We start from the raw sequence: 27,991 nt of genomic DNA, 5'->3' as shown, positions 1-27,991 counted from the left end.
TTGGTGATCATCCCCTTTTGAGGGGTTTTATTTTAGTATGACTCGTTTGTTAAACTCGTCGGTGTGCGCCATATATAGTTTGGCAGCTGCATAATTTTAATCGTTTCTTGCATAGTTTGACGAGAGTCTTCCCGTGAAAATGCTAGCTAGGCCTTTCGAGGAGTTTTGACTCTCTCTTTCGGTCGCATTCTCGAATGTCGCCGGACTAAGTTTATGCACGTGAAGTCGACGTATTGTTGCAATGACTTAGCCGGTTTTGTGCTATTAGTAAAGCACGTGGTCCAGTGTACGTTGTAGTCCCTGCTATTGGGGCTTGTCGAGCTTGCGACTCGTAAGTGCTCTCGGCCGGTGCTTTCGTGTACGATCCGAACTTCTTGTGCTCAGCAAGTAATCTTTTTTTGAAGACTTGATAGGCTGGTGAGGATAGTTCGTCCGCATTACTCGCTCCTTGCTCGAGTCGCAGTTAGTGATAACAACAGACAGAGGTTTTACCTTTATTATTTTGAGGCGAGACACCCAGTGCTGAGACGCGCGGCTTGGCGACTGACTCTCTTTGGCGACTCAGGTCGGCGGAGTTTAACGCGCCTTTTGATGCAAACTTGTGCGCAAATATTTGTTTGACTCTGGGCTCATGGCACAGACATCTGTACTGCACTCTTGGCGTTTATCAGTACCTTAATGCTGTGACATTGTCACAGGTTATATTGCTATGCCCATGGCGCAGGCTTTTTTGTTTGTTTTTGAGCGATGCACAAACATTGATAGTTGGCCTGGAACAGACGTTGCGACTCACGAAGGTTGTCCGTGGTGGCTTTATTCAGTCATCATGGAATGTATAGAAATGTTACAGGAGAGATGTCTATAAAACGAAAACGTCGAAGAGACGTAAAAAATTGAAATTTTACTTTTACCATAGCTTTCCCTTGCGCTTCTTGAGTCGTCCAGTTCCTGTTTCAGTGCATTCTTCAAGTATATCTTCGATCACCATATTCTGTCGATTGGAACCTTTGACGTTGTTGGACCGGAGCTGCTCGCTGCTAGCATCAGAGCTAAAGCCTATGCTCCTTTGCGGCGGACCAGTCTCTATGGCATGGCGTTGATGCTTATGTCGATTATTGCCAGTTTCTCTAGCTGATCAGCGATGATGGCCAGCGGCGCAGTCCCCTCGCACTCTTAGATATCGTGCATCTACACCTAGGAGCTAAAATGAATTTCCCCTTGTATTCGTTCTTTCGTACGTGTTTGGAATTTTACAACTGCACTAGAATTGGACCCGTGGAACAAATCCACGTCTGATTCTTCCTGGGACTCTTGCCTGATCCCAATTCTTGTTTATTGTTCATAATCCTCGTCTGATTCTTCCTGGGACTCTTGCCTGATCCCGATTCTTGTTTATTGTTCATATGGATGCATACAAGTCTGAGATATTGTTTCTTGCAGCAACAGCACAGGTTGGTGGAAAGATGTCTGCTCCTGATCATATCGCCGTCATTGTTGTCTGCACGTCCGAGCACCAATCACGAGCGAATTGCTGTACCTCATCGCCACGAGTCTTCTACTGTAATACGTACCCTTCATACGTTGACCGTTGACGCCGTGAACTGTTCAATGTCGATCTGCAGAAACCTTCTCGAAGACGTACTCGTGTTCGCATACGCTACAAATCCAGCAGCGCGCATTTGTGAGAGTCTATTGAAAGCTGCGCCATCATGTCCAAGAAGGGCGCGGACGCCGGCGAGTCCAGCCAAGACAGCGGCACGATGATAAAAACCCGAAGAGCGCCGCCGACCATCGAGATCGTCGAGCACCGCGGCGTCGGCGGCCTAGGCAGCGGAGGCGGCGGGTCGACATCCTTCAACCAGCCGTGGCCGGAAACGACTCCGGTGAGCGTCAGCTCGGGCAGGAGAGACGGCCGAGAGCCGCCGGAGAAGCGGCTGACGCTCTTCGCGCTCCGGCTGGCCGTCCTCGAGAAGGCAGCGAGCGGGCTCGGGAAGCTGGACTTCGCGTGGGCCACCGTCGTGCTCCTCGGCGGCTTCGCGAGCGACCTCAAGATCACCGACTTCTGGTGCATCACCGTCATCCTCTTCGGCGAGGGCGCGCGCATCTTCAGCCGCAGCCACGAGCTGGAGTGGCAGCACCACGCCACGCTCACCTCCACCGCCGGCAACGCGCTGCGCAACAGCTCCCGCTTCTTCCGCCACGTCGGGCGCGCCATCTTCAAGCCGCGGACCACGGCGGCGTCGCTGGTGCGTGTCAGGGCGGTGCAGTTCCAGCGCCAGATCGTGGGCCTGATGAAGCAGCGCACCTGGCACGCACCTGACGTGCCGCTGCTCCCGTACACCGGCTGGGTCTTCGTCTCCAAGAAGATCAGCAGGCTGCTCAACTGGCTGCAGGTGCTCTCCGCGTTCGCCTGCGTCGCGCTCTCCGTCATGCGCCTCTGGAAGCAAGACTTCAACGACCAAGGAAAAGGCAGCATGCGGCCGGCGCTCCTGCTCTTCTACACCTTGGCCCTGCTCGAGGCATTCCTCTTCCTGCTGGAGAAGGTGTACTGGTGGTGGAAGATGTCCGTCCGCAAGCTGCTCGACCAGGTCAGCGGCGAGTGCGAGCTCGGCCCCTACGGGCTCGTCTCCCTCAAGCGCTTCTTCTACGACGCCTTCTCGCAGTGCATCGAGGGCAGCATCTTCGACGGCATCAAGATGGACCTCGTCACCTTCGCCGAGGACCTCATCCTCTCCGACTTCCTCGCCGAGCAGCTCATCGGCGTGCGCATCCTGCAGCAGCTCGCCACCAGCAAGGGCTCCGCGCGCGACACGCTGCGCAAGCTCGGCACCAACCCCAACTCCATCGACCGGGTCGTCGAGATGCTCAACTGGAGGCGGACCGACGAGGAGGAGGTGCGCCAGTGCGCCGCAGAGGTCGTGTCCAAGCTCGCCGGCAAGCGGCAGAACGCGCTCCGCGTGTCGGGCATCCCGGGCGCCATCGAGTCCATCATGTCCCTGCTCTACACCGGCCGCGGCGCGCCCACGTCCTCCGCCATCACGATCAAGGGCGCCGCCGCCGAGCCCGAGCCCGACCGCATGTACGACTACCTGCAGTTCAACCTCCTGGGCTTACGCATACTCAAGAAGCTCGCGAGGGACCACGACAACTGCGGCAAGATCGGCAACGCGCGCGGCCTGCTCGCCAAGATCGTCGAGTTCTCGCACGCGTCGCAGGCTCTGCTCCTCAACCCGAGCGCGACGGACTCTCAGGTACGCGCCGTGAAGCGCGCGCTCCAGGTGATCAAGATGTTGGTGTACACGACGGGTGCCACGGGCAAGACCCTCCGGCGGGACGTCGCCGAGAATGTATTCACGGTGAGCAACCTCCGGGACGTCCTGAAGCACGGCCACCAGCACATGGAGCTGCAGAAGCTGGCCATGGACATCCTCACGGGGATGGCCATGGACCATAGGGCCAACGAGACGATCGTGGGCACCGGAGGGGTGGTCAAGCTGCTGCTGTCGATATTCTTAAACGCTCAGGAGCTCGAGCTCGGCCGCGAGGCCGGCGAGGCGCTGGCAATGCTAGCCTTGGAGAGCGAGGCGAGCTGCTCGGCCATCCTCAAGACTAGGTCCGACGTGGTCGATCCGCTCGTGTCCGCGTTGGAGTGCCACGACGCTCGATGCCTGAACGCCATGAGGCTTCTGCGCAACCTGTGCACCTACTCGGGAGAGGAGCATCGGACGCGCTTGAGCGCGGTCACCAAGGCGATGCCGGCGGTATGAAATCTTTTACTTGCCCTTTTTATATTTCTACCTTATCTTTGCCTCAACACAATCTTGAAAAGTTCTTTTTTTTTACACGAATTGAAAAGTTCTGGTATCAGCTAAAGTTGTCTAGAATCGTGATTCTAAATCAGATCGAAACCTCTATGTTAGGATCGTAAACCGTAAAATCTTAACTTTCAGAATCGTAAAATCTTAGATTCTACGTAGTAGAATCGTACAATCGTTTCACTTAATTTGGTTCATAAAGTCGTAGAATCGTATAGTAGAATCATGATTCTGACAACTATGATTGTCAGGCTTTATTTTAAATAGCCGGCTATAGCTAGGCTATAGCCCGGCTATAGCCATAGCCTTTTCCGCATGATGCGGCTAACTGCTATAGCACGGCTAAAGGTGCCAAAGTCCTTAAATAGCCGGCTATAGCCAGGCTATAGCTGTTTTGGGAGGCCGCGGCTATAGCCTATAGCCGGCTATTTAAAACCATGTTATCAGGTAAGTACAAATAATTTTTCAAAAGAATTAAAAAATCAGCAGAGGATTCAAGCTCTCAATGAATACTAGTATTTACCTATAAATTTGGGTTTGTCTTGAGACTAGTCTCAATCACCTTACAAAAATGAAATGCGAATGTAGTTCAAAGAAAAATGCAACTGAAACGAGTTGTACTTTTCTAACAAAAACTGGTGCACTTTTATGCTAGAAAAGTGCTAATGCACTTTTTTTAGGGTGACTGGGAAATAAGGAGCTCTCAGTCAACTGAGACATAGCATAGCAAAACCGTATAAATTTAGTCAAATGTTAAACCATAGTAAGATTAACCAAATATATAGAAAAATATATTAACATCTAAATTATTAAATAGATAAATTATGAAAATATATTTTATGGCGACGCTATGGATATTGATTTGGTATTATAATGTTTATATTTTGTCTATAACATTAGACTTAGGTGCCGTTAATTTCTTACTAAATGTATATGTCTTATTTATTGGAACCAAATGAGTACTCCCTCCAATCCAAAATAAGTGTCGCAACTTTATGATACATATGTATTTGTGTAACTATAATGTGTCTAGATATCTTCGTATCAAGACAAGTTACGATACTTATTTTGGGACATACGGATACTACTTAATTAGTACTTAGATTAATGGGAAATGATACAGGCAAGCGCCGCACGAGCGCGTCTCCCGTGCGACGGATGCGTCGCGATTCGCGCATCGCCATCTAAGGGGCCGCGTGTGGTGGTGGGCCTCGTGGTGGACGGGTGGGCGGGCAAATGTTTGGACACCGCATATCTGGATGCCTGGTCGGATGGTGGGCTCCACCTGTAAGTGAGTGGCGTTTGAATTTCGGGAACCGTGCCATTTCTCCTTTGTTTTTTCGTCCGAACCGCTCACAGTTCTTCGCTCTTTCTCTCTCCTCTATCTCCGGCGACGCGGAGGCGATTCGTGGCGGAGCTCGATTCTTCGCCGTTTTTTCTTCGATTCTTCGGCGGCGACCGGTAGATCCGTCGCCGCGCTCAAGGTGGTGAGTCTCCGCGCTTCTCCCCGTGTGCGTTTTGTACGCATTCCTCTCGCCCTCTCTCTCTGCACCGCATCGCACCGAGCCACGCCTCTCTCCCACTCTCCGGCGACGAGTCCGGTGGACGGCCGTAGGCGCGGACAGAATCGGGCGCGACCTCCCCCTCACCTCTCTCTCCGGCTTCCATCTCACCCCCTCGCCTCGGGTTGGTGCGGGTGTATGCTCCGACCTGAGGTATGGCGCCTCCAAATCACGCGATGGGTGCCCAATTCGTTGGTTCCACCTTGGATTTATGATGGTTGTTGGTAGATCTGGATGCCTCTGATGCGTAGCCGTAGATGAATTTGGGTATACCCTGTATTTTTCGTCCTAGGGTTATGATTCCCCCCCGCCCCCTTCATACTTGTTCGTCCGCTCCCGCATTCTCGCTGTGTATGTAGGCATATGGAGGTTTAGGCAAACTCGTGACATATTTCCTGATGCTTTGGATGATGCGAGCCATGGTTTTTCAGTTGACTCTGCTGCATGGTTTTGGAATTTACCTTCTTATTATGCCATGGACCAACATCAAGGTTTGGAGTAATGATTTTGTTCCCCGCCGCTAGCCTCGGGTTCGTGTTTTCCGGCCCGATTGGATAGGAAAGGCGCGGCGGAGGAAGGCGCGTCCCGGCGTGTACCTGTTGTGGACGTTGAGGTCTCGGCCCGTCATCCCCCGTTGCTTCTCCGCACGCGGGTCGGCGGAATTGTCCCCAGCTTAGTATACACTGGTTGTCTCCTTCAGCGTTCGCGCAGCAAGGTGGTCAAGTTGTATGTGCTGCTGGTAGTTCAGTTGTAGGTTCCTTTTTGTGAAGTTTTGATGCCTCCTGCGCGGTCGATTTTTGGATTTTTGGAAGCTGTTTTTGGCCTGTGGTAGTTTCTTCTGGGAGAGTGGTAGGGATTTTCTTTTCGTATGCAACCTACATGCCTAGAATAGTCAGATCTGTTGCATACCTACATGTTGTTGTTTGTTTCCATCATTTTTTATAGCTTGTGGTGGACTAGCTGTAATTTTTTTGTCTTGGTTTGCTGAAGTTTCATGCCCCGATGTGGCATTTTTGTATTAGGTTTTCTAGATGGCCTGCCCTGCTATGGATGGATTTTCTTTTGGGAGCTTCTTCATGTTCTATAGAGTAGAAGTGTATGTAGGGATCTTGTTTTTCTTTGCGATACCTTTATCACATATCCCTGCATTTCTAATATATTTTATCTGGTAGTTGTGTTCACCATATAAGTGTGATGTGTTTTGTAGAATTAGTTGGCGATGTAGACTGTTTCTGATGTCCATGTCTACTTTTTTATATCTGGCCACTAGTGAATAAGTTTATGTGAGAGCAAGCATTTAGATGAACATGCGTGGGTTTTTTTTTGTGCAGGCAACAGTTTGATGGCTAGGAGGAAGGGAGTACGAAACAAGGCTGCTGTCAAAGGGAAAGCAGTACGGAAGCGTCACCATGTAAGTTCTCATGCGGCATAACCATGTGTTTCTTTTTGCATAATAATATCGCACATTTTCCCGAATCATCTATGTTGAACTTTAAATTTGATACAACATTTAATATCGTAGCACTCCGAAGTTCTTGTTTAATGTTTTTTGCCATATATATGAGGATTTTCTTGTGTCTCCAAGGTTTTATATTTCCATGTAGTTGCCATTGTCCTTTTATTCCTAACAACCTATTTATGACGCAATGACTGCCAGCGTTCCTGTTCACTGTCACCATATATATACATCCATTATACTTTGTGTTTTCCAAGGATTTTTATTCCATGTTTATGCCATTGTCCTTATTTTCCTAACTACCTATTTTATGCCTCAATTACTGCCAGATTTCCTGTTCACTGTCACCATATATATACATCCATTATACTTTGTGTTTATTCCATGTATATGCCATTGTTCTTTTTTGTTTTTTCTAACTACCTAATTATGATGTACTACTGTCGGGGTTTCTTTTTGTTCAGTGTCACCAAATATATATGCATTTTTATTTCTGGTTTCGTAGTTTTACTTCCATGTAGATGGCACTATCCTTTTGTGTTTTTGTAGCTACCTACTACTGCTGGTTTCATGCTTTTTCGCTATTCTTATTTTTCCACAGGGTTCCAGTATAGACAGGAATAGGGCCTCTCCAGCTCCGGTAATTAAGCTTTATGAAAGCTTGACTCCTGAAAAGCGTGAAGCGATAGTAGAAATGGGGCAAGGCAGTTCTTGGACATTAAGTGCGAGCATTTGCACAACCCATGATCAATTGGTTTGTTCGGTGTTATCAGCCCGCAAGAAGAGCTTTTGTTATCCCTTGTCGCGGTGTGATCCCATTGTGAGACGAGTCCGTCCGTATAATGACGGGTCTTCCTCAAGGTCAGTTGTATGTAAAATAATACGCTGATTACACGTTAGAGGCTGAAATTTCTGCAAGGCTTTTCCCTGGACTAAGCAGTAGGCCAAGGGTTTCAGAACTTGCAAGGCTGGTTGAGCAATACGATGGTGCTGATGAAACATTTAAGGAACTGTGGATGCTTTTCATCATGTCAACAGTGATTGCCCCTACAACAGATACTAAAATGAGCAACAAATGTTATCCCATGCTGGTAGTTACTAATCTGCTTCATTTTCAGACATTTTTTCCCATATCATCCTGTGTGCCCATCTGAATTTATTGTTTCTTTTTCCTCTTTTTTCTGTGGCATGTATCTATTGCTTCCAAATTACAAAGGCCGACATTGCTCGTGCAAATGAGATGAACATCTGCAAGTTTGTTGCTGTTGAACTACATGAGAGTTTGTCCAATGGGAAGTATACAAAGGGTTGCTTGCTGTACTGCATGGTGAGTAAATTTTCCTCATTTTCCATGTTTTTACATGTAACCTTTTCTTCTTTTTTCTCTGCTATATATATAATTTGTTTCAAATTTTGTTGTTGTTTTGTGTGGTAATACCAGTTGCGATATTTTGATGCTCTTGAGACAAATCATTTGGAGCTTGAGATTGAGGACGCTCCATTTGCTATCAACGCATGGTCGAAATTAGCCATCGATGCGGTCGGGGCACTTGATGCGCAGGAGTATGATACAACCACTTTTGGGGCAATGCAGGTATGCATTTTTTTGTGTGTTTTCACATGTGTTACACACTCTGTGTTTTCTGATTCAACATCTTGTATCTACCATATTTTTTAATATGTGTTTTTTATTGTGAATTTATGAAACAATACAGCTGAAGGATGAGTACAAAGAGGAATTTGCTACAGGGATGGCCCTTTTTGGTGGCCCTGATGGTTTTGATGCTTGGATGAAAATTAATACACACCCCACTTGCACAAAGAAGGTATACTAGCTTTTATGCCCCCATTTTTTTGCTACTGCATATGATCTCTCGTACAGAGGATTTTTTCTTGTAGCAATCCCACAGTTTTTTATGGATAATTAAGGTGGCGCAGTGGCGTATATGGCATTTTTTTAGCTTAACTATGTATGGGTTCATCTTAGCTATTTTTTGTAAATAATCTGGTATCCACTTCTAATCAATTTTGCTAGCCATTTCTAATCAACATGGTAGCCACTTCTAAATAAGGTGGTAGTTGCTTTTTTTGTTGTAAATTACTTGGCCATTAAAGAAGCTAGCATTTTTAGGATCGCAAATTGATTGCACCCTTTTCCATTATGTCCGCCAACAGATCGCAAATCACCGCGAAGTACAAGAGAATGTCAGATTGGACAATGTTTAAATATCAATGGCTACTGGCTAGCATACAAATAATTTCTCACATTCAAACTTGTAATACTTTTTTTGACACATCTACTCAAATATTTTGGTCACTGTCTAGCATTACTGACATGCATCGATCTGCAACATTTGGGACACATCTCTCACTGACCTTATTTATGTGTATTGGCATTCTTGAAAAATGTCAAATCTGCATATGTGTAAACATCTACTTGTGCAGAAGACCACTGCATTAAAAGCATAAGATTAGATCAACCTTGGGCGCAGGAAGTACAAGCAATATCCAAGAAATCTTAGAGCTGATGGAATTTATGCATGTCGTGTTTGTACAGCTAGGTGGAATAGGCTTTTTGTTCGCTAGCTCTGCTCCATCTCTACTTTAATTTATTCGCATTAGCACTCTACTCTGACCGCAGCCATACTCGGCATGCGCTAGCTAAGCGGAGCAGAGCTCAATACTGTTTGACGCTCCAACGCCGAACCCGTGTGAAATCATAGTCCAGCTCAAAATAATCGATTCAACAAACTTCAGGCTGGAAAATACATTATGACAAATAACAAGTGGATGAACGTTACGCTAGAATCATTATAAGCTTTTTAGTTAGATCGACATTTTCTTCTCTGTTACCTGAAGAATACGTCGCAATTTATCTCACATGCTGGTAAACATAGCTGATATGTCATAACTTCATACGCTTTGTCTGAAATTCTTCTCTCTTTATCAATCTCCCTTCAGCACAACGACATACGACACATCCTACTACCCCGTCTTGTCCCTTCTCTCACCCTGGCAAGACTATCCACCCCGGGACGTCAGGCACCATGACCTGAGCAGCGGCTTCCCTGTCCCGAGGCGCTACAGCGAGTTTCCAAATCCCAAGCATTACCGGCAGCAGCCCCGCCCCAAGCAGCGGGAGCTCCCAGCCCGAGCAGCAGCGCTCCCCTTCTTTTTTCTGGCACAAAATCGACTGTATCTGGTGTGAGGAACATGGATCCGGGCTCTCCATGGCAGAATTGCAGCCAGCAACCTCGATGCCCTCTCCCCAGATCTTCGGCCTCCCCACATCTCGTCCCTGCACTCTATTGTTGATCATCCCCTCTCTGCCAGCCTAGTGTCGGCCTCACCTCCTCATCCTTGCAACCCACCGGTACCACTGCTCACCGGCGGATCTGGAGGCACGAAGGGGAGAGGAGCGCGCCGGGGAAATCCAGAACAAGGCGAGGAAGGGAGTACCTCGGCGGCGCGCTGGAGAAGCCAACAGGCAACCCGATGGGGTCGGTGGTCGGTGGTCGGCGCTCGGTGGGCTAGGTGGGGTTGTTTTTCTGGCGTCTCGCGTGTGGCCGGCGCTGGGAGGGATAGAAAGGAAAGAGAGGAATCGATAGACTGCTAGGTTTGAAACAGTTGACCGTTTTTTGACTAAAGCGGTGGCAGGTCCTGTAATTACTACTGAACAATGAGGGCAAGAAAAGACGGACGAACAAGAAGCCTTATTTTCTTTATTATTAGGTATAGATTTACTGGTAGCTAGGACTAAGTTAAATGGCAGTTTCTACTGTTTTTACTAGCAGCTAGTACTAAATTAAATGGCAGTTAGTAGAAGAGAATTTGGTAGCCACTTCTAAATAATTTGGTAGTTGTGTGTTTTTTGTGAATGTTGTTTTTGGAATTATCTGGTTGTACAATCTTTTGTTTCTGTTGTGTCTAATTGGTTATATCTGTTTCGTTTGTTGCAGCAAAGGATTAAAGCATCCACCTTAATGCAATCTTTTGCATCTGGACTCAATGGTTTGTTGAGTACTCTTGTTCAAGGTTTGACAACTATGAGTGAGTCAGATTTGGATACTGAAGTTAGTGATGATGAAGGAACTGATGATGAAGTCGAAGAACATGAAGACATAGAATTATCTTCACATGAAGCAGATCAGGAGGAAGGAAGAGGTTCACCAGCTGCTACTAAAATAGTTGGTCGTAGAATCCGCCATTATGTGAAGGAGGTAGCACCTACAGATAAAGAAGTTCAGGGGAATGAATTTGTTCTTGTATATCCAGATGCAAGCAATAGTCCAGATGCAAGCAATAGTCCAGATGCAAACACTAGTGCTGTCGCATCCCCTTGCGACACAAAAGCTGATGAAACAAACAGTATTACTGCTTTGGCTAATACTAAAGATGCAAGTTATAGCGAATCTCCTCCTGCCATGCATTCACAGATAATGATTCCATCACTCAGTGACTTGGATACATCTGATTGCACGAATGAAGCTGGGTGCGGGCCTGATTCACCATTAGAGTGTACACAGAGAGATGATGAAATGATAAAGGGGAGTGCAGCTGGTCTTGCATGGTGTTGAGCAAAAGGAAGAAGCATACCATAGGAACCTCGTCTAAAGCAAGTGCTCACACAAAGGACAATAATGCAATTGCAATAGAGCTTACTACACCAATTGGTCGTGCGCTGGACACAATTCATGAGAGGTAAGTAGTTTTGCTAAATTCATGTTTTGATAGCTTTCAGCTTCATAATGCCTATCTGAATTTTAACACATACTTATCTGTTAACAAATACTGCAGAATCTGGCAGCTGAAAATCTCTTTTTGTGTTTGTGTTTTCCTGCAGTGATAAAACTGATTCTGAATGTAATGCCACTGGCCATGAAGTAGAGAAAACAGTGCACGATTCTAGGTGTGAAGTTGCATCCAGCAAATCCTTAAAGAAGAGGTTTGGTGTTTTTAATCTTTTTTTTTTTGCACACTGGCCATGAAGCTGTAATTTTACTTTTTTGGTGTTTTCCCTCCAGTGTTTTTACTTTATCTGTATGCAGGAAACGGCTCAGAATCCCAAGCATTACACCGTCAAGGAAATCTCCAAGGCTCGCAAGTATTTCTGCTGTAAGCAACTCAGAGATACCAACCGAAGGTACAAAAACTGTTGATGTTGCTGTTGATGGAGTAGGAAGCAGAGATTCCATTGGTGTTTTTACGCAAGCTTCATCACAAGTGGATGGGAAGTCATTAAGAACAGCCATTGTACTTTCACCCACAGTCAGTACAACAAACTCTCAAAATATGTCTGGAAGTGGTGTCGCTGATGGGAAAACTTTGAGTACTGCTATTGCTATTTCCCCATCTGTTGCATCTATGACACCAGCAACCATTGCTTTAACCAGTAGCAACGAGAGCAAACAGATTTCATCAAGCGATGGGAAATGCAAGGACACCGCTATTGCAATCTCTTCGACTATTACTGAACAGCAGCAATTGATCCAAAGTGCTGAAGGGAATCTGTGCAAGCCCATTACGGCATTCGCTGATGCTAATAGAACAAGGAAACCATGGGCACTGTCTCCTCAAGTCAAGGCACGCCTAGGCATACCTGGCCTGCAGAGGGGCAGCCCTGCTAGTGTATCTCCAGAAGTTGCAGAAGCTGTTCGGAAATTCTCCGAATCTGTGGTGAAGTCCGGTTTCTTGTCAAGGTTTGCTGCCAACCAGTCAAGCTCAGCAGGAGATGGTTCACGGAAAAGGAAGCATATGAGCGAAGGAACATCATCATCTGGTGCTACTAGAGATAACCGTGTTGGTATGTTCACTCCACCGGGTTTTGATCTTGGGTTCAAATTTCACCGGACACTATAGTTAGTGATTCTCAAAAAGAAGAGTTCTCATCGCAAGAATATGCAGTTCCTAAGTCCATACCACCTATTGCTCCATTAGATTGGGCAGGTCCATCAGGTATTTCTTCTTTCTCTCCATTTCTTTTGATCACATGTATTTTGTGCACTGTTTTGTTTTTTGCATCTCAGCATAGTTTTTTGTGCTACTGTCTGTGTCTTTTTTTACATGCCCATGATAATAGTGTACACATGAGATTAAACATGTATATGCACATAATTAAAAATACACTTTTTTCATAATGTATATGCAGCTAGCAGGGATGATTTTGAAGAGTTTCAATTTTCAGAAGAAGTTCAAGCAGTTATCGCAGGAGATGCCGTTCAACTGAGCGAGAAAGGTATGGCAGAACTTGCAAGATATGAGGAATTGTCAAAGGCGTTCATTGCGAGGCAAAAAGCATTGCAAATTGCTTCAGCACCTTCAGTGTCATTAGGGGCTTCTAATCTGCATAGTGTCACTCCAAAGGTTCATCCATGCAAAGTTAGGGTGAAGAAGTCATCACACTTTATGCAGTCACCATTTGACAGTTCAATAAAAGTTAGTGCTGAGCAGGAAGAAATTTACCAGAAGCTCATGCTCAGTAACAAGCATCAGAGGCCAGTGAAATCACAGATTAGGACGTAAGCCTTTTTTTATGTTCTTTTTTCCCAATATAGTGTGTTCTCATTTTCTACCTATCTGTATATCCATGCCTACAAACCAAAATGCAGCACATTTTGGATACTAACTTAAGTTTATTTTTTATTTTTCCTCATAAACATCAGGTACCAAATCATCAAGTACCATGATAGTTTCACGACCACAAATGATTTAGCTAATTCAGTTCATGGAAGAGGTGAACTCTCAAACCACTGTATGGAAGTTGGCATTGAGTATCTTCGGCGCACCAACACTTCGGTCGGGAAGATGATTGTTCCGTACCAAGTATCTGTTTACTTGCTCAATGGGGAGTTCCAGAAGAAAGCACTTGTTTCCATGTTCAAGAGGACTGAGAATCATTCTCTTAGTGTGATGAAGCAAGTGAGTTTGTGTTTTTTTGTATTTACATGTCTACTATCTTTTTTAGCTAGGGGGTGGCTAATCCACTTTTTTTTGTGTGTTTCTTGTTTTATGCAGATCTCATTCCCTGTTTTGGAAGAGGTTCAAAAGGCAAATAAAGAGGGGAATCACTGGTACTGTTTGTCTATGAACTTTCAAGCTGAAAGGTTTGAAGCACTCGATTCCATGCGTTCTCAAGGGGACGAGTCGCTTGTTAGTCATGCAACTCGTCTTATCAATAGTATCAAGGCTTTATGGGAGATACACTACAGCACATCAAAGGTTCAGATCAAGGACTGGGAACTGAAGATCATAGATGTGCCAATACAGGCAAATATGTATGTCATTTTTTCTCTTTACATTTTCTTTTGCTTTTTCAGGACTCCCTCATTGTGTGTTTTTTCTTTTTTGCGCATTGCTTATTTAATAATCTAGTTTTCCCCCTTTTTTTCATGTGAAAGTTTTGATTGTGGTTTCCACACTATCTATAATATCGACAAGTGGGATGGGCAGAAGGTCCCTGCACTTGCAAAAGATGATGTGCTGAAGTTAAGGAGGATTTATCCATATAGATGGTTAACTGCAGATTTCAATGAAGAGAAAGATAGGTGGAGGTACAACCTATTCAACAATGTAATCAGGTAGGATATCTTCTTTTTTTTCTACTTCTGTTAAATGCATTCTATAGGGGCATGAAGGTTCAGAAAATTCTTGTTGATGGCTGCCAGGGTTTAATGTCTAATTGTCAAAAGTTTACTGTTTTGATTGTCAAAAGGTTCAGAAAATTCTTGTTGATGGCTGCCAGGGTTTAAATCTTTACTGTAACACTTATTAAGTTATTTCTTCACAATTACAATGTTGTTTTAACTGTGAAATAAGTCAAGAGGTAACACTCTAAATGCAAAATGTTGCAAAAAAATGAGAAGTACACAATTATAAGATAATTGGTACCTGGCTGCCAAGTTCATTTCGAATGCTTGCCAAATTCTTGTTGATGGCTGCCAGGGTTTAATGTCTAATTGTCAAAAGTTTACTGTTTCGCTGAGTACTGTGTTATCATCGCTGCTAGAATCCCATCGCCTAGCTGCCAGATTCGCAGCGCCTAGCTGCCATATTCGCAAGTCCTAGCTGCCAGATTCTCAGCGCATAGTTTGCGAGCCTCCAAAAAACGTAGCTGCCAGATTCTCAACACCTAGCTCCCAGATTCCTAACGCCTAGCTACCAATATAATTGTGCCTGTAAATTATGACTTCAAATTCTCTAGATATAAAATTGCAATGAATACCATGTTCTTAAAAAATAGAGACAGATGCAACTGAAAATCACTCACAAGAGAGTAGTTGACAGGCAAAAACCATCAGTACCTCCATCGGATAATCAAGAGATAAGGTTAAACAGACAGATAAGATGTTAGGTGGAGTAGGCGGTGCCTATAGGGGCCGATGTAATTTTCCATCGTGGCGCGCCGCACGGGTGTGTTGTTGGCTCCGCCCCTGAGCATGCCGGCAAGATTCTCATGGATGAACCCAGATTTTCCCCCTCCTACTACATCTTATTTTGCTCATTTTTCTGCTGAGATTCCAACGAAGGTTTTTTGCATAACATTCTGTGAGTATCCCTTGTTGCATGGTTTCCAAAAAAATTGGGGACAAAGGATTCATCTCAATTTCAACAGTTGTTGGTATCTACCAATTCGAATCGCAGCTACACATTAGTAATTTGGGAGCTATACCGCTAGAATTTGGCAAATATCATAGTACTGGTACCCTAATTAATCAGTGACAATGACAATTCTGTAAATCATGCACTGTAAATTTGGCTACTAGGTGTAATTAACCTGGTAATTAGGTACTAATTCTAGCTAGCACTTTTTTTGTTGATACTATTGCAAAAAAAACTGAGACGTGCATAGCTAATTGCTAAGTTCGTCCTGACTGCCTGCCCAATTATTTATGGCTGCCAGGTTCTAATGCATAGCGGCTAAATGATCATTGACTAGTGATTTATTAGTACCGTGACTGCCAGATTTTCAGCACCTAGCTGCTGGATTCGCATGTCCTAGCTGCCAAATTCCAAAAAATCCTAGCCTCAAAATTTTGCAGAAGTCATAGCTGCCATATTAACAGCACCTAGATACCAGATTTCTGATGTATGGCTGCCAAAATAATTATGCTTGTGAATTGTGACTTCAAAATCTCTACTCCTAATTTTAATACCCTAGATGACGGGACACCTTTTCTCACATGCATGCACAACAGGTTAAGCAGAAAAGTAGTCAGGTGCATGAGTGCGGTGGTGTGGGATGCATGCAATGTAGTCCGGGCCCATCATAACACTTCACGAGCATGGAAACGTCAAGCTGGGAAACCGCCGCACGGGAGGGGTGCGCGTGCAGCGCCGCCGCGTAGTCCCATCGCCTTTGTCTAGATTTTCCCTTTTAAATATAGGGGTCGCGGGGTTAGCTACTGCTGCATGCAAACTCGCATAACCACAGTTTGAGGCAACTGCATAACCACAGTAGCTAGTGTGCGGCGCTGCTAGGTGCAATCTGGTAGCCAAGCCTAATTAAATTGGACATTCATGACTTCCAAAGTAGGATGCATAACCACAGTTTGAAGCAACTGGAATTTTCAAAGTCCATGAACACGGCACTGCCTAACACTACCATTTTTGGTACCAGCAGATATCTTATGTAATAAATAGACATAAATAGATATTAGTTCTCATTATTTTTGCCTAAAACAACTTGATAGGAATGGAGTCAAATAACATTACAGTAACTGGAATATGTCCCATAATTGAAGATCATTTTACATTCAAGAACAAATCATCAGTACTTCTTAATTCTCATCTGCGAGCTCTCCTCTCTGTGTACATGTCCTGAAATCATGTTGTGTGGAACCACACTGTTTGCAAACACGTATTTCTTTTCTCCCTATATCCAGTGGTTTTTGGAAAGCTTTCTTGCGTTTCCTACCCTTAGTGTTTGATACACGAGGATCTCGTATGTTGTTTGCTTGTGATGTTTCTGAAGGTTCTGCATCTGTGAATCCCCCATTGTGAGCTGTGGCAGTACTGTTATTCGCCGCAGATGTTGAGGAACCTGTTGATTTTCTTTTCTGGCATGGGGGCTTGCGTGCTCGGGGTCCAGTGCTTGGTACCTGTGGAGGGACTTGTTGTGTAGGACAATTTGCCTGGGCTGTTTGGGTAGATGGATTTTCTGCAGGATCTGTAGCACTTGATGTAGCTACTTTTTTAGCTCTCTTTTCTGTTTCTCTTTTTAGTGCTGCCAAGTCTTTTTTCATAGCTTTCATGTGCATGCGAACTATTTTCCGGCCATCTTCTGTTTCATTCCCACACATTGCAAGACCTTTGAACTCGTTGCAATTTACCGAAAGCCACATTTTCTTTCTTGATTCTTCTGGCATAACGGTGGTTGTCCAGGAAGCTCTTCAACTAGATTTTCTTGTGCACTCCATGTCCATCTGCGGAGGACATATTTCAGTGGGAACTCACAGACTCCTAGCTGCACCATTGCCTGCAATTTTATGTCAAATTAGACATTTTTTCATCTTTTTTTCACCATTGAATTGAACACAAAGTATATCATGTTAAACGTTATCAAAGTACAGACTAAATGTATCAACGATTATGTTTTTTTACCTTGAGAATGTGACAACAGACTATGCCATCCCTTTCAAACTTGCAGCATGTGCATCTGTAATTCTCATTGGGAGGATCAGCATAGACTTCATAGGCTCTGTTGTGGTACTGTGGAACAAATTTTGTTATGCAGTAAACCTCATATCTGTTTTCACCTATCGGTTTTATGTTATATGACATGCTGGACTGCATTTCAAACTGAAATCTATGATAGATGTTTTTGGTGTACAGTTTTCCACCTGCTGCTCTATTGGGTGCCAACACCACTTTTTAGCCGTTAGGAGGGATGAATCTGATTCTTCCTTGTTCTCTGCTTTCATAATTTTTGCTTGGATATCTTCGTACTGCTGAACGAACTCAATCACCGAGTTTGTGGAAGTTATGTACTTTTTCAGAACTGCATTGAAGCCTTCACTACGCTGAGTTGTCTGTAGGAAAGGATAGAACTTGTGCATAAAGTATGCAGGGACCCAGTTGCTTCTTTTTTTATACAGAGCTGCAATTTTCTCATGCCCTTGGATATTAAATTTGTTTATCATTAAGGTCCATCTTGTCTCAAACTCTTCCGGTGTTAAGCTACAGTTGATGCAATCATTCATCTCTTCCGGAGCCACTGGTATCTTTGCAACAAACGGGCCAACCTCTTCTCGTTGCTTTGTCTACAATATGCCATCTACAGTTTCGATGCGTTGTGTTTGGGAAGACCTTTTCCATTGCGGCACGCATAGAACCATCCTGGTCTGTTATCATGTTTGTTGGGGCAACTCCATCCATTGCAATCAGGAACGACTCGAAAAGCCATATGTAGCTCTCGCTAAGCTCATTCTTTAGGAAACCGCAACCTAGTTGAATCGACTGACCATGATTGTTTATTCCAATGAATGGTGCGAAAGGCATTTTGTATTTGTTTGTCATGTATGTTGCGTCGAAAGATATACAGTCATTGAAGGACTTGTATGCTTTTCTTGCAGCACTATCTACCCAAAACAAGTATTGGACACGGTCCTCATCATCCAGTTTGTATCGGTAGTAGAAATCCTTGTCTCGCAACTTCGTGGCCTCAAAGTATGCCATGGTATCCTGCATATCAGTATACTTGTTTTTTGCTCGTAGTGTTGATCTGAAATTTGCCAATTCTTTCGGGGTATATGGCACACCTTCAACTGACTCGTACAGCGTAGCCATCACTTGCATCATTCTGCTTGTTTCCATGTTAACCGAGTGTAGGATTCTAATGAAGTCTTGGTCTTCTTGTGGTATATCCTTGTGTGAGCGTAAGAAACCAGTCAAGGACCACTTTAACAGAAGGGGGTGATTGTGTTCATCACAGAATTCTGTCACTAACCAGCTTCCATTCCTGACCTTTAAAGCCATTCTAGCTGGACGATCGGTCCTAACGTTCTTTGTTCTTCATTCTTTACGGCACAACCGGGTTAGGTTTTTGGGTATCCTCTTTTGTTTTTGCTTGGTGACCAGATTTGTGACAAACCATAGCTGCTCTTATTAGCTCACCAAGAACCTCAGATTTTTTCTGTAATTGTACCTTATTCCAAAACCCCTCCTGCGTGCAAATGCCAAGTAGTGCCGCTGGGCATCTTCAAGTGTATCGAATCTCATGCTTGCAGTTGGCGCATGCGGGGTCGACACTACTTCTGGATTTGCTTCATTGCCAATGTTCTGTCCACGTGGAGGAGTGTGCTGACCACTGGATTCCGGAAGTGTAATCTCAGTGTATGCTGCCTCAGATGACAGAGCTATGGAGCTGCCCCCTTCATTGTGTGTTCCTGCAGAAAACAAATGTATTTTTTTAGTAATGAGTTACTGCCAGTATGTGGATGTACATAAAACAAGTGATTAGGCCAGGGAGCAATAATGTGGTAGTTCTTGTCTTCTTTTTGCAATTTATAGGTGGAAGTTGTGTCTGTGGAAATCTATATGGTTGTTTTTCCTTTTTTGTCTACCAAATTATTGTGGAATCAAGTAGTCTGGTATTTGCTCATAATTAACATGGATACTGTTTGGTAGTTTATCTGGCAACTAACCTGGTAGTTATTTTTGGCCACTAACCTGGTAGTTTTATCTGGCAACTAACCTGGTAGTTTATCTGGCAGGTTATATGTGTTATTTTTTGCTCTGTTCATACTGACCTGTCTTACTAGATCCTGCATGATCTGATAAAGTAACTGCTGGTACTTCCATTTGCATATTCATGTTCATCTCCTTTTCTGCAACCTGCATCAAAGTTTGTTCAAAGTAGTCAGTTGATCTGATCCTTCCATGTTTACCTTGTCATGGTAATACAGGAAGAAGATCTGATCCTTTTGTTCCCATGTTGATCAAATGAAGGTGCGAGAAAAGAAGATCTGATCCCTTTTTCAAAGTTGATCAAAAGTAAGGTGCAGAAAAGCATGCAAGATTAATGCGGAGAACCAATATCTTGGCTTGTCAAGTTTCTACCAGATTTTTATTTTGATGAGCCCTTATGTTGGTTCTACCAGATTTCTTATTTGTTGGGATTTGCTACGTTTTCCCCATCTATTTTGCTTGTTCATAGATACAGAATCCCAGAAGTATCTACAGTGTTTACGTATATGCTTGATGGGAAAAAATCTACTGTGTTCAACCTACTGTGTTCTTATGGATCAACCTACTGTGTACAATCCCAGAAGTATATTTCTTCAGTAACAAGTTATTTCTTATGGATCAACCTACTGTGTTCTTCTCTACAAGATGAGTTTTTCTAGCCGATTTTTGAGGTGTGAGACAAGGGAGGTGAGACGGACTACTTTTTCCCTGTGAAAGGTGCTCATACCTGTATTGGAATCTTCGAATTTTAGTTCTTCTAGATGTAGGAGGTCTTCAGTTTCTCTGCCATGGTTTTCCCCTTCTTCAGATCCTGTTCGTCGTTCTCTCCTCAAGATCTAGTTCTGTTTTCAGGCTGATTTGTCTTGAGGAAGAAGGAGATCGTCAGGGGTAGGGACCACCTGGCTAATTAATGGGGTGGGGCTGGCAGGAGAGCTGTCGGGAGGGAGGCATTTTTCCCGCTTGCTACGCGCGCTCTCGTCACGTGGGTGGGGCCCAATCGATTTGTCTTGAGCGAGAAGAAAACGTCGTGGGTGGGATGTGCTGCGCCAGCCAGCTAACGTGGGTGGGCCCGAAACCGTCGCACGGGCAGGGCAGATGTGCGGCGCCGCCGCGTAGTCAAGTCCTAGATTAATTACTTAGACATGAGAGGTGAATGAAGCAACTACTTTGGCATCCAGGTACTGAGAGCCACCATGACCGGACGCAACAAGATCCTGGAAGTGTCCGTCGGCCTGACGACGCAGATCTGCCAGTTCATGGACGGCGAGCAGTTCGCCGCCGAGCTGCGCGGCGCCGGGCTGGACGACCGCGCCTACGTGCAGTGTCTGGCAAGCATCCTGCGGCACTACAAGTACCCGGAGGTCAGTGTGCCCCGGATGCGGCGGTTCGTGGTGCAGCAGGTCATCTGGCTCATGACGAGCTCGCCTCCACGCGGCGGCGGCGGCGGCTTCGTGGTGCTGCTCCGGGACCGGGAGCTCGGGATGGAGCGGCTGCTCGAGGCCATCGCCGACACCACGTCGGAGGTCGAGTGCTACCATGTCTTCTCCGGCAGCGTCCCTATCAGCAGGCACCGGGAGAGCTTCTCCGCCATCGTGGAGACCGCGCTCCAGCTAGTCGCTGCTGGCGGAGGGGGAGGATCGGAGGGGAGCTTCGGCTGATGAGTCAAACGAAGAGTGAGGCTCTGAAAAGGGAGGATGCATATGATCGGATCACGCAATGCGATTAGTTAATGGAATTGAGGGTTCCTTTTTCTGCTTGCACGGCAGAAATATGTTCCTTTTTATAGAGTTATTATAATTAACTGTCCGATCACCGTGGCAGAAATATGATGAACCCTTCGTGGTGCAGCAGGTCATCTGGCTCATGACTCGCTCGGATGCCGTGGTTTTGTTCATCCCACGACAGTTCGCAAATTGTAGTTTCATTGCGACCGGACAGGCTCCTCTCGGGAGCCCGCCGATCCGAGTGAAGGGGAGACAGCTCCATCCTTCCTTTGTCTTTTGCTCTGGTCCACCTCAGCACTCTCATTTTCCTCCATCACTTCTTGCATCCCCTGCCCGTTTGCTGGCAGCTGGAGTGCCAACTCATTCAACACAGTACCACCCTGGGCAGTATTGGAAATATCCAAGGCCATATTCAGGCTCCTCTTAGTTCCAGAATCACCACTAGAACTTGGTTTATCAAGATCCATCAAAGTGTTTTTAATCGGGCTAGAACCTGTATCTTGCAACTCCCCCTCCAGATCCTGTGGTTCTGTAGAGGTATCACGCCTGTGTGGGTTTGGAACCACCCCATCTGTTTGTACTACCCCTCCAACCATCACGAGAGCATTGTGTCTCCAAGCAGGAGCAGAGCCTCGCCCATTCAGATTACCGTCTCTTCCGCGCCCTGGGTGGCGACCACGGCCTCCCCTAGAATCATAAGCACCCCGTCCAGAGCGAGCATCTCCTCTGCCTCCCCCATAAAACCTGCCATTCCAAGTTTCCAAATCAGCTTTGAGGAATTCTCCCCATTTAAGTTTATCCTCCTCGTGCTCTCCTGTTCCACACTCCTGGTGAGTATGGCCTATAATACCACAGGCCCCACAAAATCTAGGCATCTTTTCAAATTTAATAGGATAAGCTACTCTTGCACCTTCTCGAGAGAAAGAAACAAAGCGGGCCAGCGGCTTCCTAACATCGAGCTTAACTTTGACTCTAATGAAGTTGCCAATTCCTTGAACCTCAAGCTGTACATCAATCACCTTCCCAACCTTTTTCTCAGTCAAATTGGTAATGAAAGTTTTCTTCCTATAACCCACTGGAATCTTGTGAATCTGGATCCAAGTTGTCATGAAGTTCAGGTCAATTGTCTCTGGATTAGCAAGACCATCATATGGTTCAATGGATACAACAAACTGTCTAAAAAGCCACGGCCCCCCTTCAGAAACTTTCAGCCAATCCCCCAAGCAATTACATTGAATTGTAAATAGATTCTCTTCAAGCTGTTGAAAGGACACCTCTTTTGCAGGACTCCAAGCTATCTTCATATGGTGCTCGAAAGATTGAGGGCTAAAGAAATTTGTAGTGTGTACCTTAGCCAAAGCCATCCACTTGATACCCAGTTTCGGCACCTCCTCTTCCTCTTCAAAGACTAGATCATCGTACTCATCTTCTTCAATCCCCAAGCGACATAGCATATCATCTAAGGTTTCCGATTTCTTACCTCCCGAACCGCTTGCATGGTTCGTAGAGCTTCCTGCCGATGCTGCCATGACTCAAACAGATCTGGCCAAAGCCCTGGGCTATGGCAAGTGAAGAAGGGCACGTCGAAGCGGACCCGTCGTACCAAACATCCAAGGAGAAAAGACTCCCCAACCCCACGACGCCAGGGATCAGCAGAACTCCGGCCTGATGAGATTGAGGCGGCGGAGAAAACAGAAACCCTAATCGCCCGCCGATCGCCGATCGCCTTGCGTTAGGTAAGAAAACTGTCTTAGGAGACTCCACGTTAATCCTGATGATTATCAAGCAGCTCCACTGTGATAAAAGCTCAGAACCTGAAACGAAGGCTGAAATATGATGAAGTCAGGATCTTTGCTAGTGACGGCAGAAGTGGTGGTCTTGTGATGTTTTTTCAAAGAGACCTAAATGTTACTTCTCATGAGGTTAATGCAAATTTTATTGATATTTATGTTAATGAAGGTGGCGAAAATGCTTGGCGGTTTACAGGTTTCTATGGCGAACCAAGTGGTGAGAGGAAACATCTCTCCTGGGACTATATGCGGAGTTTACATGCAAAATCTGGACTCCCGTGGCTGATTGCGGGAGATTTCAATGAAATTATGTTTAGTCATGAAAAGGAAGGGGGTAATGTGAGACCCCAACGATGCATGCAAGCTTTTCGGGATGCTGTTTCAGATTGCAGTTTGCAAGATCTTGGCTTTGCAGGTGACCCCTTCACCTGGCGACGTGGACGTATAAGAGAGAGGCTTGATAGGGTTTTGGCAACCCAAAGTTGGATCGATCTGTTCCCGAACCACGGTGTTTCACATGAGGATTTTGGGAAATCTGATCATCGTCCGATCACTGTCGATACTGAATCTCGTTCGATTCCTCATGTAACCCAACGTGCTAGACCAAAATTTGAAGCGCGGTGGCTATGTGAGGAGTCAGTCGAAACTATTATCCAGACGGCCTGGGATCAAGCACAGCAATTTCACGACTGGTCTCTGGCCCGCAAAACGGAGATGGTCCACAACACACTGCATTCATGGGACAAAACCGAGCTAAGGGGACCTAGGCACAGACTGAAGCAATTACAGAAGGAACTCAACGCTGTTTTGGCTGGACCGTTATCGGAAGAAGCTTTAGTAAATCAAAGAGTGATCCAGGATCAGATTGAGGACATTCTGGAGCAAGAGGAATTATACTGGGTACAGCGTGGGCGAGCTAACTGGCTCCGTCATGGCGATCAGAATACTAGCTTTTTCCATGGTTTTGCATCTCAGCGCAAGCGGAAGAATTTTATCAGAAAGCTCCAACGTGACAATGGTGTGTGGGAGGAGGACCAAGACCAGTTGCGAACTATGGCATCTGATTATTTCGCACAACTGTTTACATCTGGTGTCTATGAAGCGGATCCATATGTCATTGACAAAGTTAAATTGAGGGTTGACAGTACTATGAATGCGGCGCTCATGGCCCCTTATACTAGAGAGGAGGTGAAGAAAGGCCTATTTAACATAGGTGACTTAAAAGCTCCCGGTCCGGATGGACTGCATGCTGTTTTCTATAAGCGTTTTTGGCACATAATTGGTGAAGATCTTACTGATGAGGTTTTGGCTGCGATTTCCTCCAAATCTATCCCTGAGGGGTGGAATGATACAACTATAGTCCTGATTCCAAAAGTAGAAAATCCAGAGACTATTACTCAATTCCGCCCCATAAGCCTATGCAATGTGGTTTACAAGGTTATCTCAAAAGTTGTTGCAAATAGATTAAAAGGACTGCTCCCTGATATTATCTCACCTTTCCAGAGTGCTTTTGTACCCGGCAGACTAATAACGGATAATTTTCTGGTGGCCTATGAATCCTACCATACTATCAAGAACAAGAGAATTGGGAAGTTTGGCTCTTGTGCAGTGAAGCTCGATATGCACAAAGCTTATGACCGTGTAGAGTGGTGTTTCCTGGAAAGTATTATGATCAAGCTTGGATTTAACCCTGATTGGGTGAAGCTTATTATGGCCTGCGTTTCATCTGTTCGATATAAGGTGAGATTTAATAATGGTGAATCTGAGATGATTATTCCGACTAGGGGTCTTCGCCAGGGAGATCCCCTATCCCCTTACCTCTTTTTATTATGTGCGGAAGGGCTCACTGCTATGATCAATGCGGAAGAGGAGGAGGGAAATATCATTGGTGTCAAAGTCTGTAGGGCAGCGCCGGCGATCTCTCATCTCCTATTTGCAGACGACTCTTTGATACTCATGCGAGCCGATTCCAGAAATGCTTCTAGTCTGCGACATGCTCTGGATAGATATTGTCAAGCGTCCGGCCAGCTGGTTAGTGATGCAAAATCAAGTATTTTCTTTAGTCCTTGCACCAGTGTGGAGGTGAAGGAGGAAATATGTACAACGTTGAATATTCTTACCGAGGCGATCACGGACAAATATCTTGGATTACCCCCAATTGTAGGGGTTGATCGAACTGATTGTTTTCAGCATCTTATTGATAAAATTTGTAAAAAGTTGATTGGATGGATTGAGAAGATGTTATCTCTTGGAGGGAAAGAAGTTTTGCTCAAGGCGATCTGTCAGGCAATCCCGTCTTATGCCATGTCTGTATTCAAACTCCCTAAACAGATTATTAATGGGATAATTAATGCTATGTCCCGATACTGGTGGGGAGATGATGATCAACAGAAGCATATACATTGGTTTGCATGGTGGAAGATGTCAATTCCAAAATTTCAGGGAGGTATGGGTTTCAGAGATTTACATTGTTTCAATCTGGCAATGCTCTCCAAGCAGTGCTGGCGTCTGATCTCTGAACCGGAGTCCCTCTGTGCAAGAGTGTTGCGTGCTAAGTACTTTCCAGACGGCGACATTCTCAACTGCGATCTTAAAAAAGGAAGCTCTTATACTTGGCAAAGCCTTTGGTCGGGGATCCAAACTTTTAAAAAGGGCCACATATGGCGTGTTGGTGATGGCTCAAATATCAGTATTTGGGATGATCCCTGGATTCCTAGCTCGCCGACAAGGAGAGTTGCAACCCGAAGGGGAAACATTGTCCTAACAAAAGTGTCGGATTTAATTGATCACAATACTAGACAATGGGACGAGGAGTTAATCAGAGACATTTTCTGGCAAATTGATGCTGAGAGGATCCTCCAGATTCCTTTGGCTGTGGGAATGATGGATGACTTCGTGTCATGGCACTACAATAGGAACGGTCTTTTCTCTGTCAAATCTGCTTACCATCTGGAATGGAATCATCAACATGGGAGGAAATTGGCGAGAACTAACATTATGGGTACATCGGAAGCTCCCATCTGGAAGATTGTGTGGGGTCTCAAAGTTCCCGCGAAAATTAAGATCCACATCTGGAGATCTCTCCATGGTGCTATCCCATGCAATGGCGTCCTTGCCAACAGACATGTGCCAATATCGGCTCAATGTCCTCTTTGCTCTATCGACTGTGAGAGTATTAGGCATGTTTTCTTCCAATGTCCACGGGTCCAGGATATGTGGCAGGCTATGGGACTCCTTGGCAAAATCAATGAGGCATGCTTTGAGGACCAACCGGGTTCTTCTGTCCTTGGCTCACTCCTTCTCGAGAAAACTTCACGAGCCCCGATGGTTCAAGACGTGGATACGAAGGAGCTGATCGCTACGGCCTGCTGGTATATCTGGTGGGAACGGCGAAGGGCAACTCATGGAGAGAATATCCAAAACCCCTCGCGATCGGCTTACAGTATAATGGCACTGGCCTCTAACTATGCGAAAGCGAAAAAAGGTGGTGCTGGCGGCATAGCTCGTCGTGGCTGGACGAAACCTCCTGAGAGTAAGGTAAAATTAAATGTTGATGCTAGTTTTGATCCTATCTCAGGTTCTGGTGGTACTGGAGCAATTATCCGCGACAACCATGGTATGTTCATATCGGGATGTAATCGAACCCTCCCCTACATTGCTGATGCTCCTACAGCGGAAGCCATGGCCCTTCGTGATGGTCTTCTCCTGGCTGGACAGGTTGGTTGTAACAAGCTCATGGTCGAGTCCGATTGTTTAGAAGTGATACAAACTATGCAAGATGGAGGGTTCTCTTCCGGAGCAGCAGCAGCGATTTATGAGGAATGTTGTTTCCTTTGCCGTGGTTTTACCTCAGTTTCTTTTAGTCATTGTGCGAGGGAAGCTAATAGTGCTGCTCATAGTTTAGCTGCTAGAGCGGAGGGTATAGCTAGTGTGGTGTGGCATGAAGACCCACCTGTTTTTCTCCTTCCTGTAATCACCATGGATGTAACTATTCTGTAACCGCGGCAGCAGGTTCCAGACGCACTCTTTTCCTTCCAGGGTACCTAAGGGGACTGGAAGGTTTTTAATGAGGCGGCCTGCTGTTTGCTTAATAAAGTGGAGTTTACAGTTCAAAAAAAAAAAAAAAAAAAACTGTCCGATCACCGTCAATGTGATGGCGTGCGAGAAATAATTAGAAAACGAGAGATTACAGAGTCCAATTTGTATAGTTTCAGAAATGAGATGTATATATAGTTCCAGGACAGTACAGGTTACTACCATAGTTAAATGTTCTTATGTGTACATCACTTTATCAGGAATTTATATTGGTATACCTCAATTTACTTGATTTATGTATATATATGTACACACTTGTACTACTCCCTCCATCCCCTACTACTTGTCACTGAATCTCATGTAGACAGTACTTTTTTTTGCGATGTTGTAGTGTTGATATCTTCATCCGGTTAACGTCCTCCACTATTTTTTTCTTAAATATCATAAGTACTATCTCTCCGCCCCGAAATAGTTATCGCATATTTGTCTAAATTTAGATGTATCTAAACACGATTTAGTGTAAATACATCCAAATTTAGATAAATCTACGAAGCCAGTCTCAAAGCCATTTGTTGAGCCTAATTCACCTACAGAGCAAGAGCAGGAAGCTGGAAAAGAGGAGGTATCGTCTTCTTTATTCGGAACAGAGGGAGTATGTACTCAAGGGAGAACCAAACAAGTTTTGTAAAATTCTAACAATTAAGTGGCTAAATAGACACAGCATGCACCTAGTATGTCCAAAAGTTGACTACGAATTCAACTCACAATTTAAGAAGTGAAAATAACAAATTCCGGTGTAATAGTATCAACATGCCTAATTTAAATAAACACAAATTGCACCATGATTTGTCTTTTTTTGGACCGCACTATCCGGCGAACGTGAGGAAAATGTCACTCCAGGGCGACGCCCTGCTAGCCTCTCATC

The 27,991-nt window shown here is 45.2% G+C and overlaps 2 protein-coding genes and 1 long non-coding RNA gene across 3 annotated transcripts; 2 read left to right on the top strand and 1 right to left on the bottom strand.

Moving 5' to 3' along the window:
* The first annotated feature begins 1,664 nt into the window (after positions 1 to 1,664).
* On the top strand, positions 1,665 to 21,367 carry LOC127297498 (uncharacterized). The gene is made up of 2 exons (XM_051327820.2): positions 1,665 to 3,761; positions 20,696 to 21,367. The coding sequence occupies exons 1-2, from the start codon at positions 1,710 to 1,712 to the stop codon at positions 21,173 to 21,175; spliced, it is 2,532 nt and encodes an 843-aa protein (XP_051183780.1). The 5' UTR covers positions 1,665 to 1,709; the 3' UTR covers positions 21,176 to 21,367.
* On the bottom strand, positions 18,964 to 20,635 carry LOC139830744 (uncharacterized). Its single transcript, XR_011744161.1, has 3 exons — positions 20,245 to 20,635; positions 19,580 to 19,664; positions 18,964 to 19,216 (listed from the first exon to the last, which is right to left on the bottom strand). It is a non-coding gene; the product is annotated as an uncharacterized lncRNA (long non-coding RNA).
* Positions 21,368 to 23,745: 2,378 nt separating the features above from the next.
* On the top strand, positions 23,746 to 26,935 carry LOC139830373 (uncharacterized). Its single transcript, XM_071818369.1, has 4 exons — positions 23,746 to 24,771; positions 25,474 to 26,032; positions 26,609 to 26,748; positions 26,885 to 26,935. Exons 1-4 carry the CDS (start codon positions 23,746 to 23,748, stop codon positions 26,933 to 26,935), a joined length of 1,776 nt encoding a protein of 591 aa, XP_071674470.1.
* The last annotated feature ends 1,056 nt before the right edge of the window (positions 26,936 to 27,991 follow it).

Source organism: Lolium perenne, chromosome 4, assembly GCF_019359855.2.
Source record: "Lolium perenne isolate Kyuss_39 chromosome 4, Kyuss_2.0, whole genome shotgun sequence".
NCBI lineage: Eukaryota > Viridiplantae > Streptophyta > Magnoliopsida > Poales > Poaceae > Lolium > Lolium perenne.
Note: the sequence above shows the minus strand (reverse complement) of the source record. Positions and strands in the feature narration are given on the sequence as shown.

Bases quoted from the DNA above. Each gene is read 5' to 3' on its own strand.
- LOC127297498 (XM_051327820.2), top strand. From the start codon at position 1,710: ATGTCCAAGAAGGGCGCGGACGCCGGCGAGTCCAGCCAAGACAGCGGC. The intron at 3,762-20,695 runs GTATGAAATCTT...TTTGGCATCCAG, and splicing joins TCACCAAGGCGATGCCGGCG to GTACTGAGAGCCACCATGAC.
- LOC139830373 (XM_071818369.1), top strand. From the start codon at position 23,746: ATGGTCCACAACACACTGCATTCATGGGACAAAACCGAGCTAAGGGGA. The intron at 26,033-26,608 runs GTACATCGGAAG...ATCCTATCTCAG, and splicing joins GGCGAGAACTAACATTATGG to GTTCTGGTGGTACTGGAGCA. The intron at 26,749-26,884 runs GTTGGTTGTAAC...GTTTTACCTCAG, and splicing joins GTCTTCTCCTGGCTGGACAG to TTTCTTTTAGTCATTGTGCG.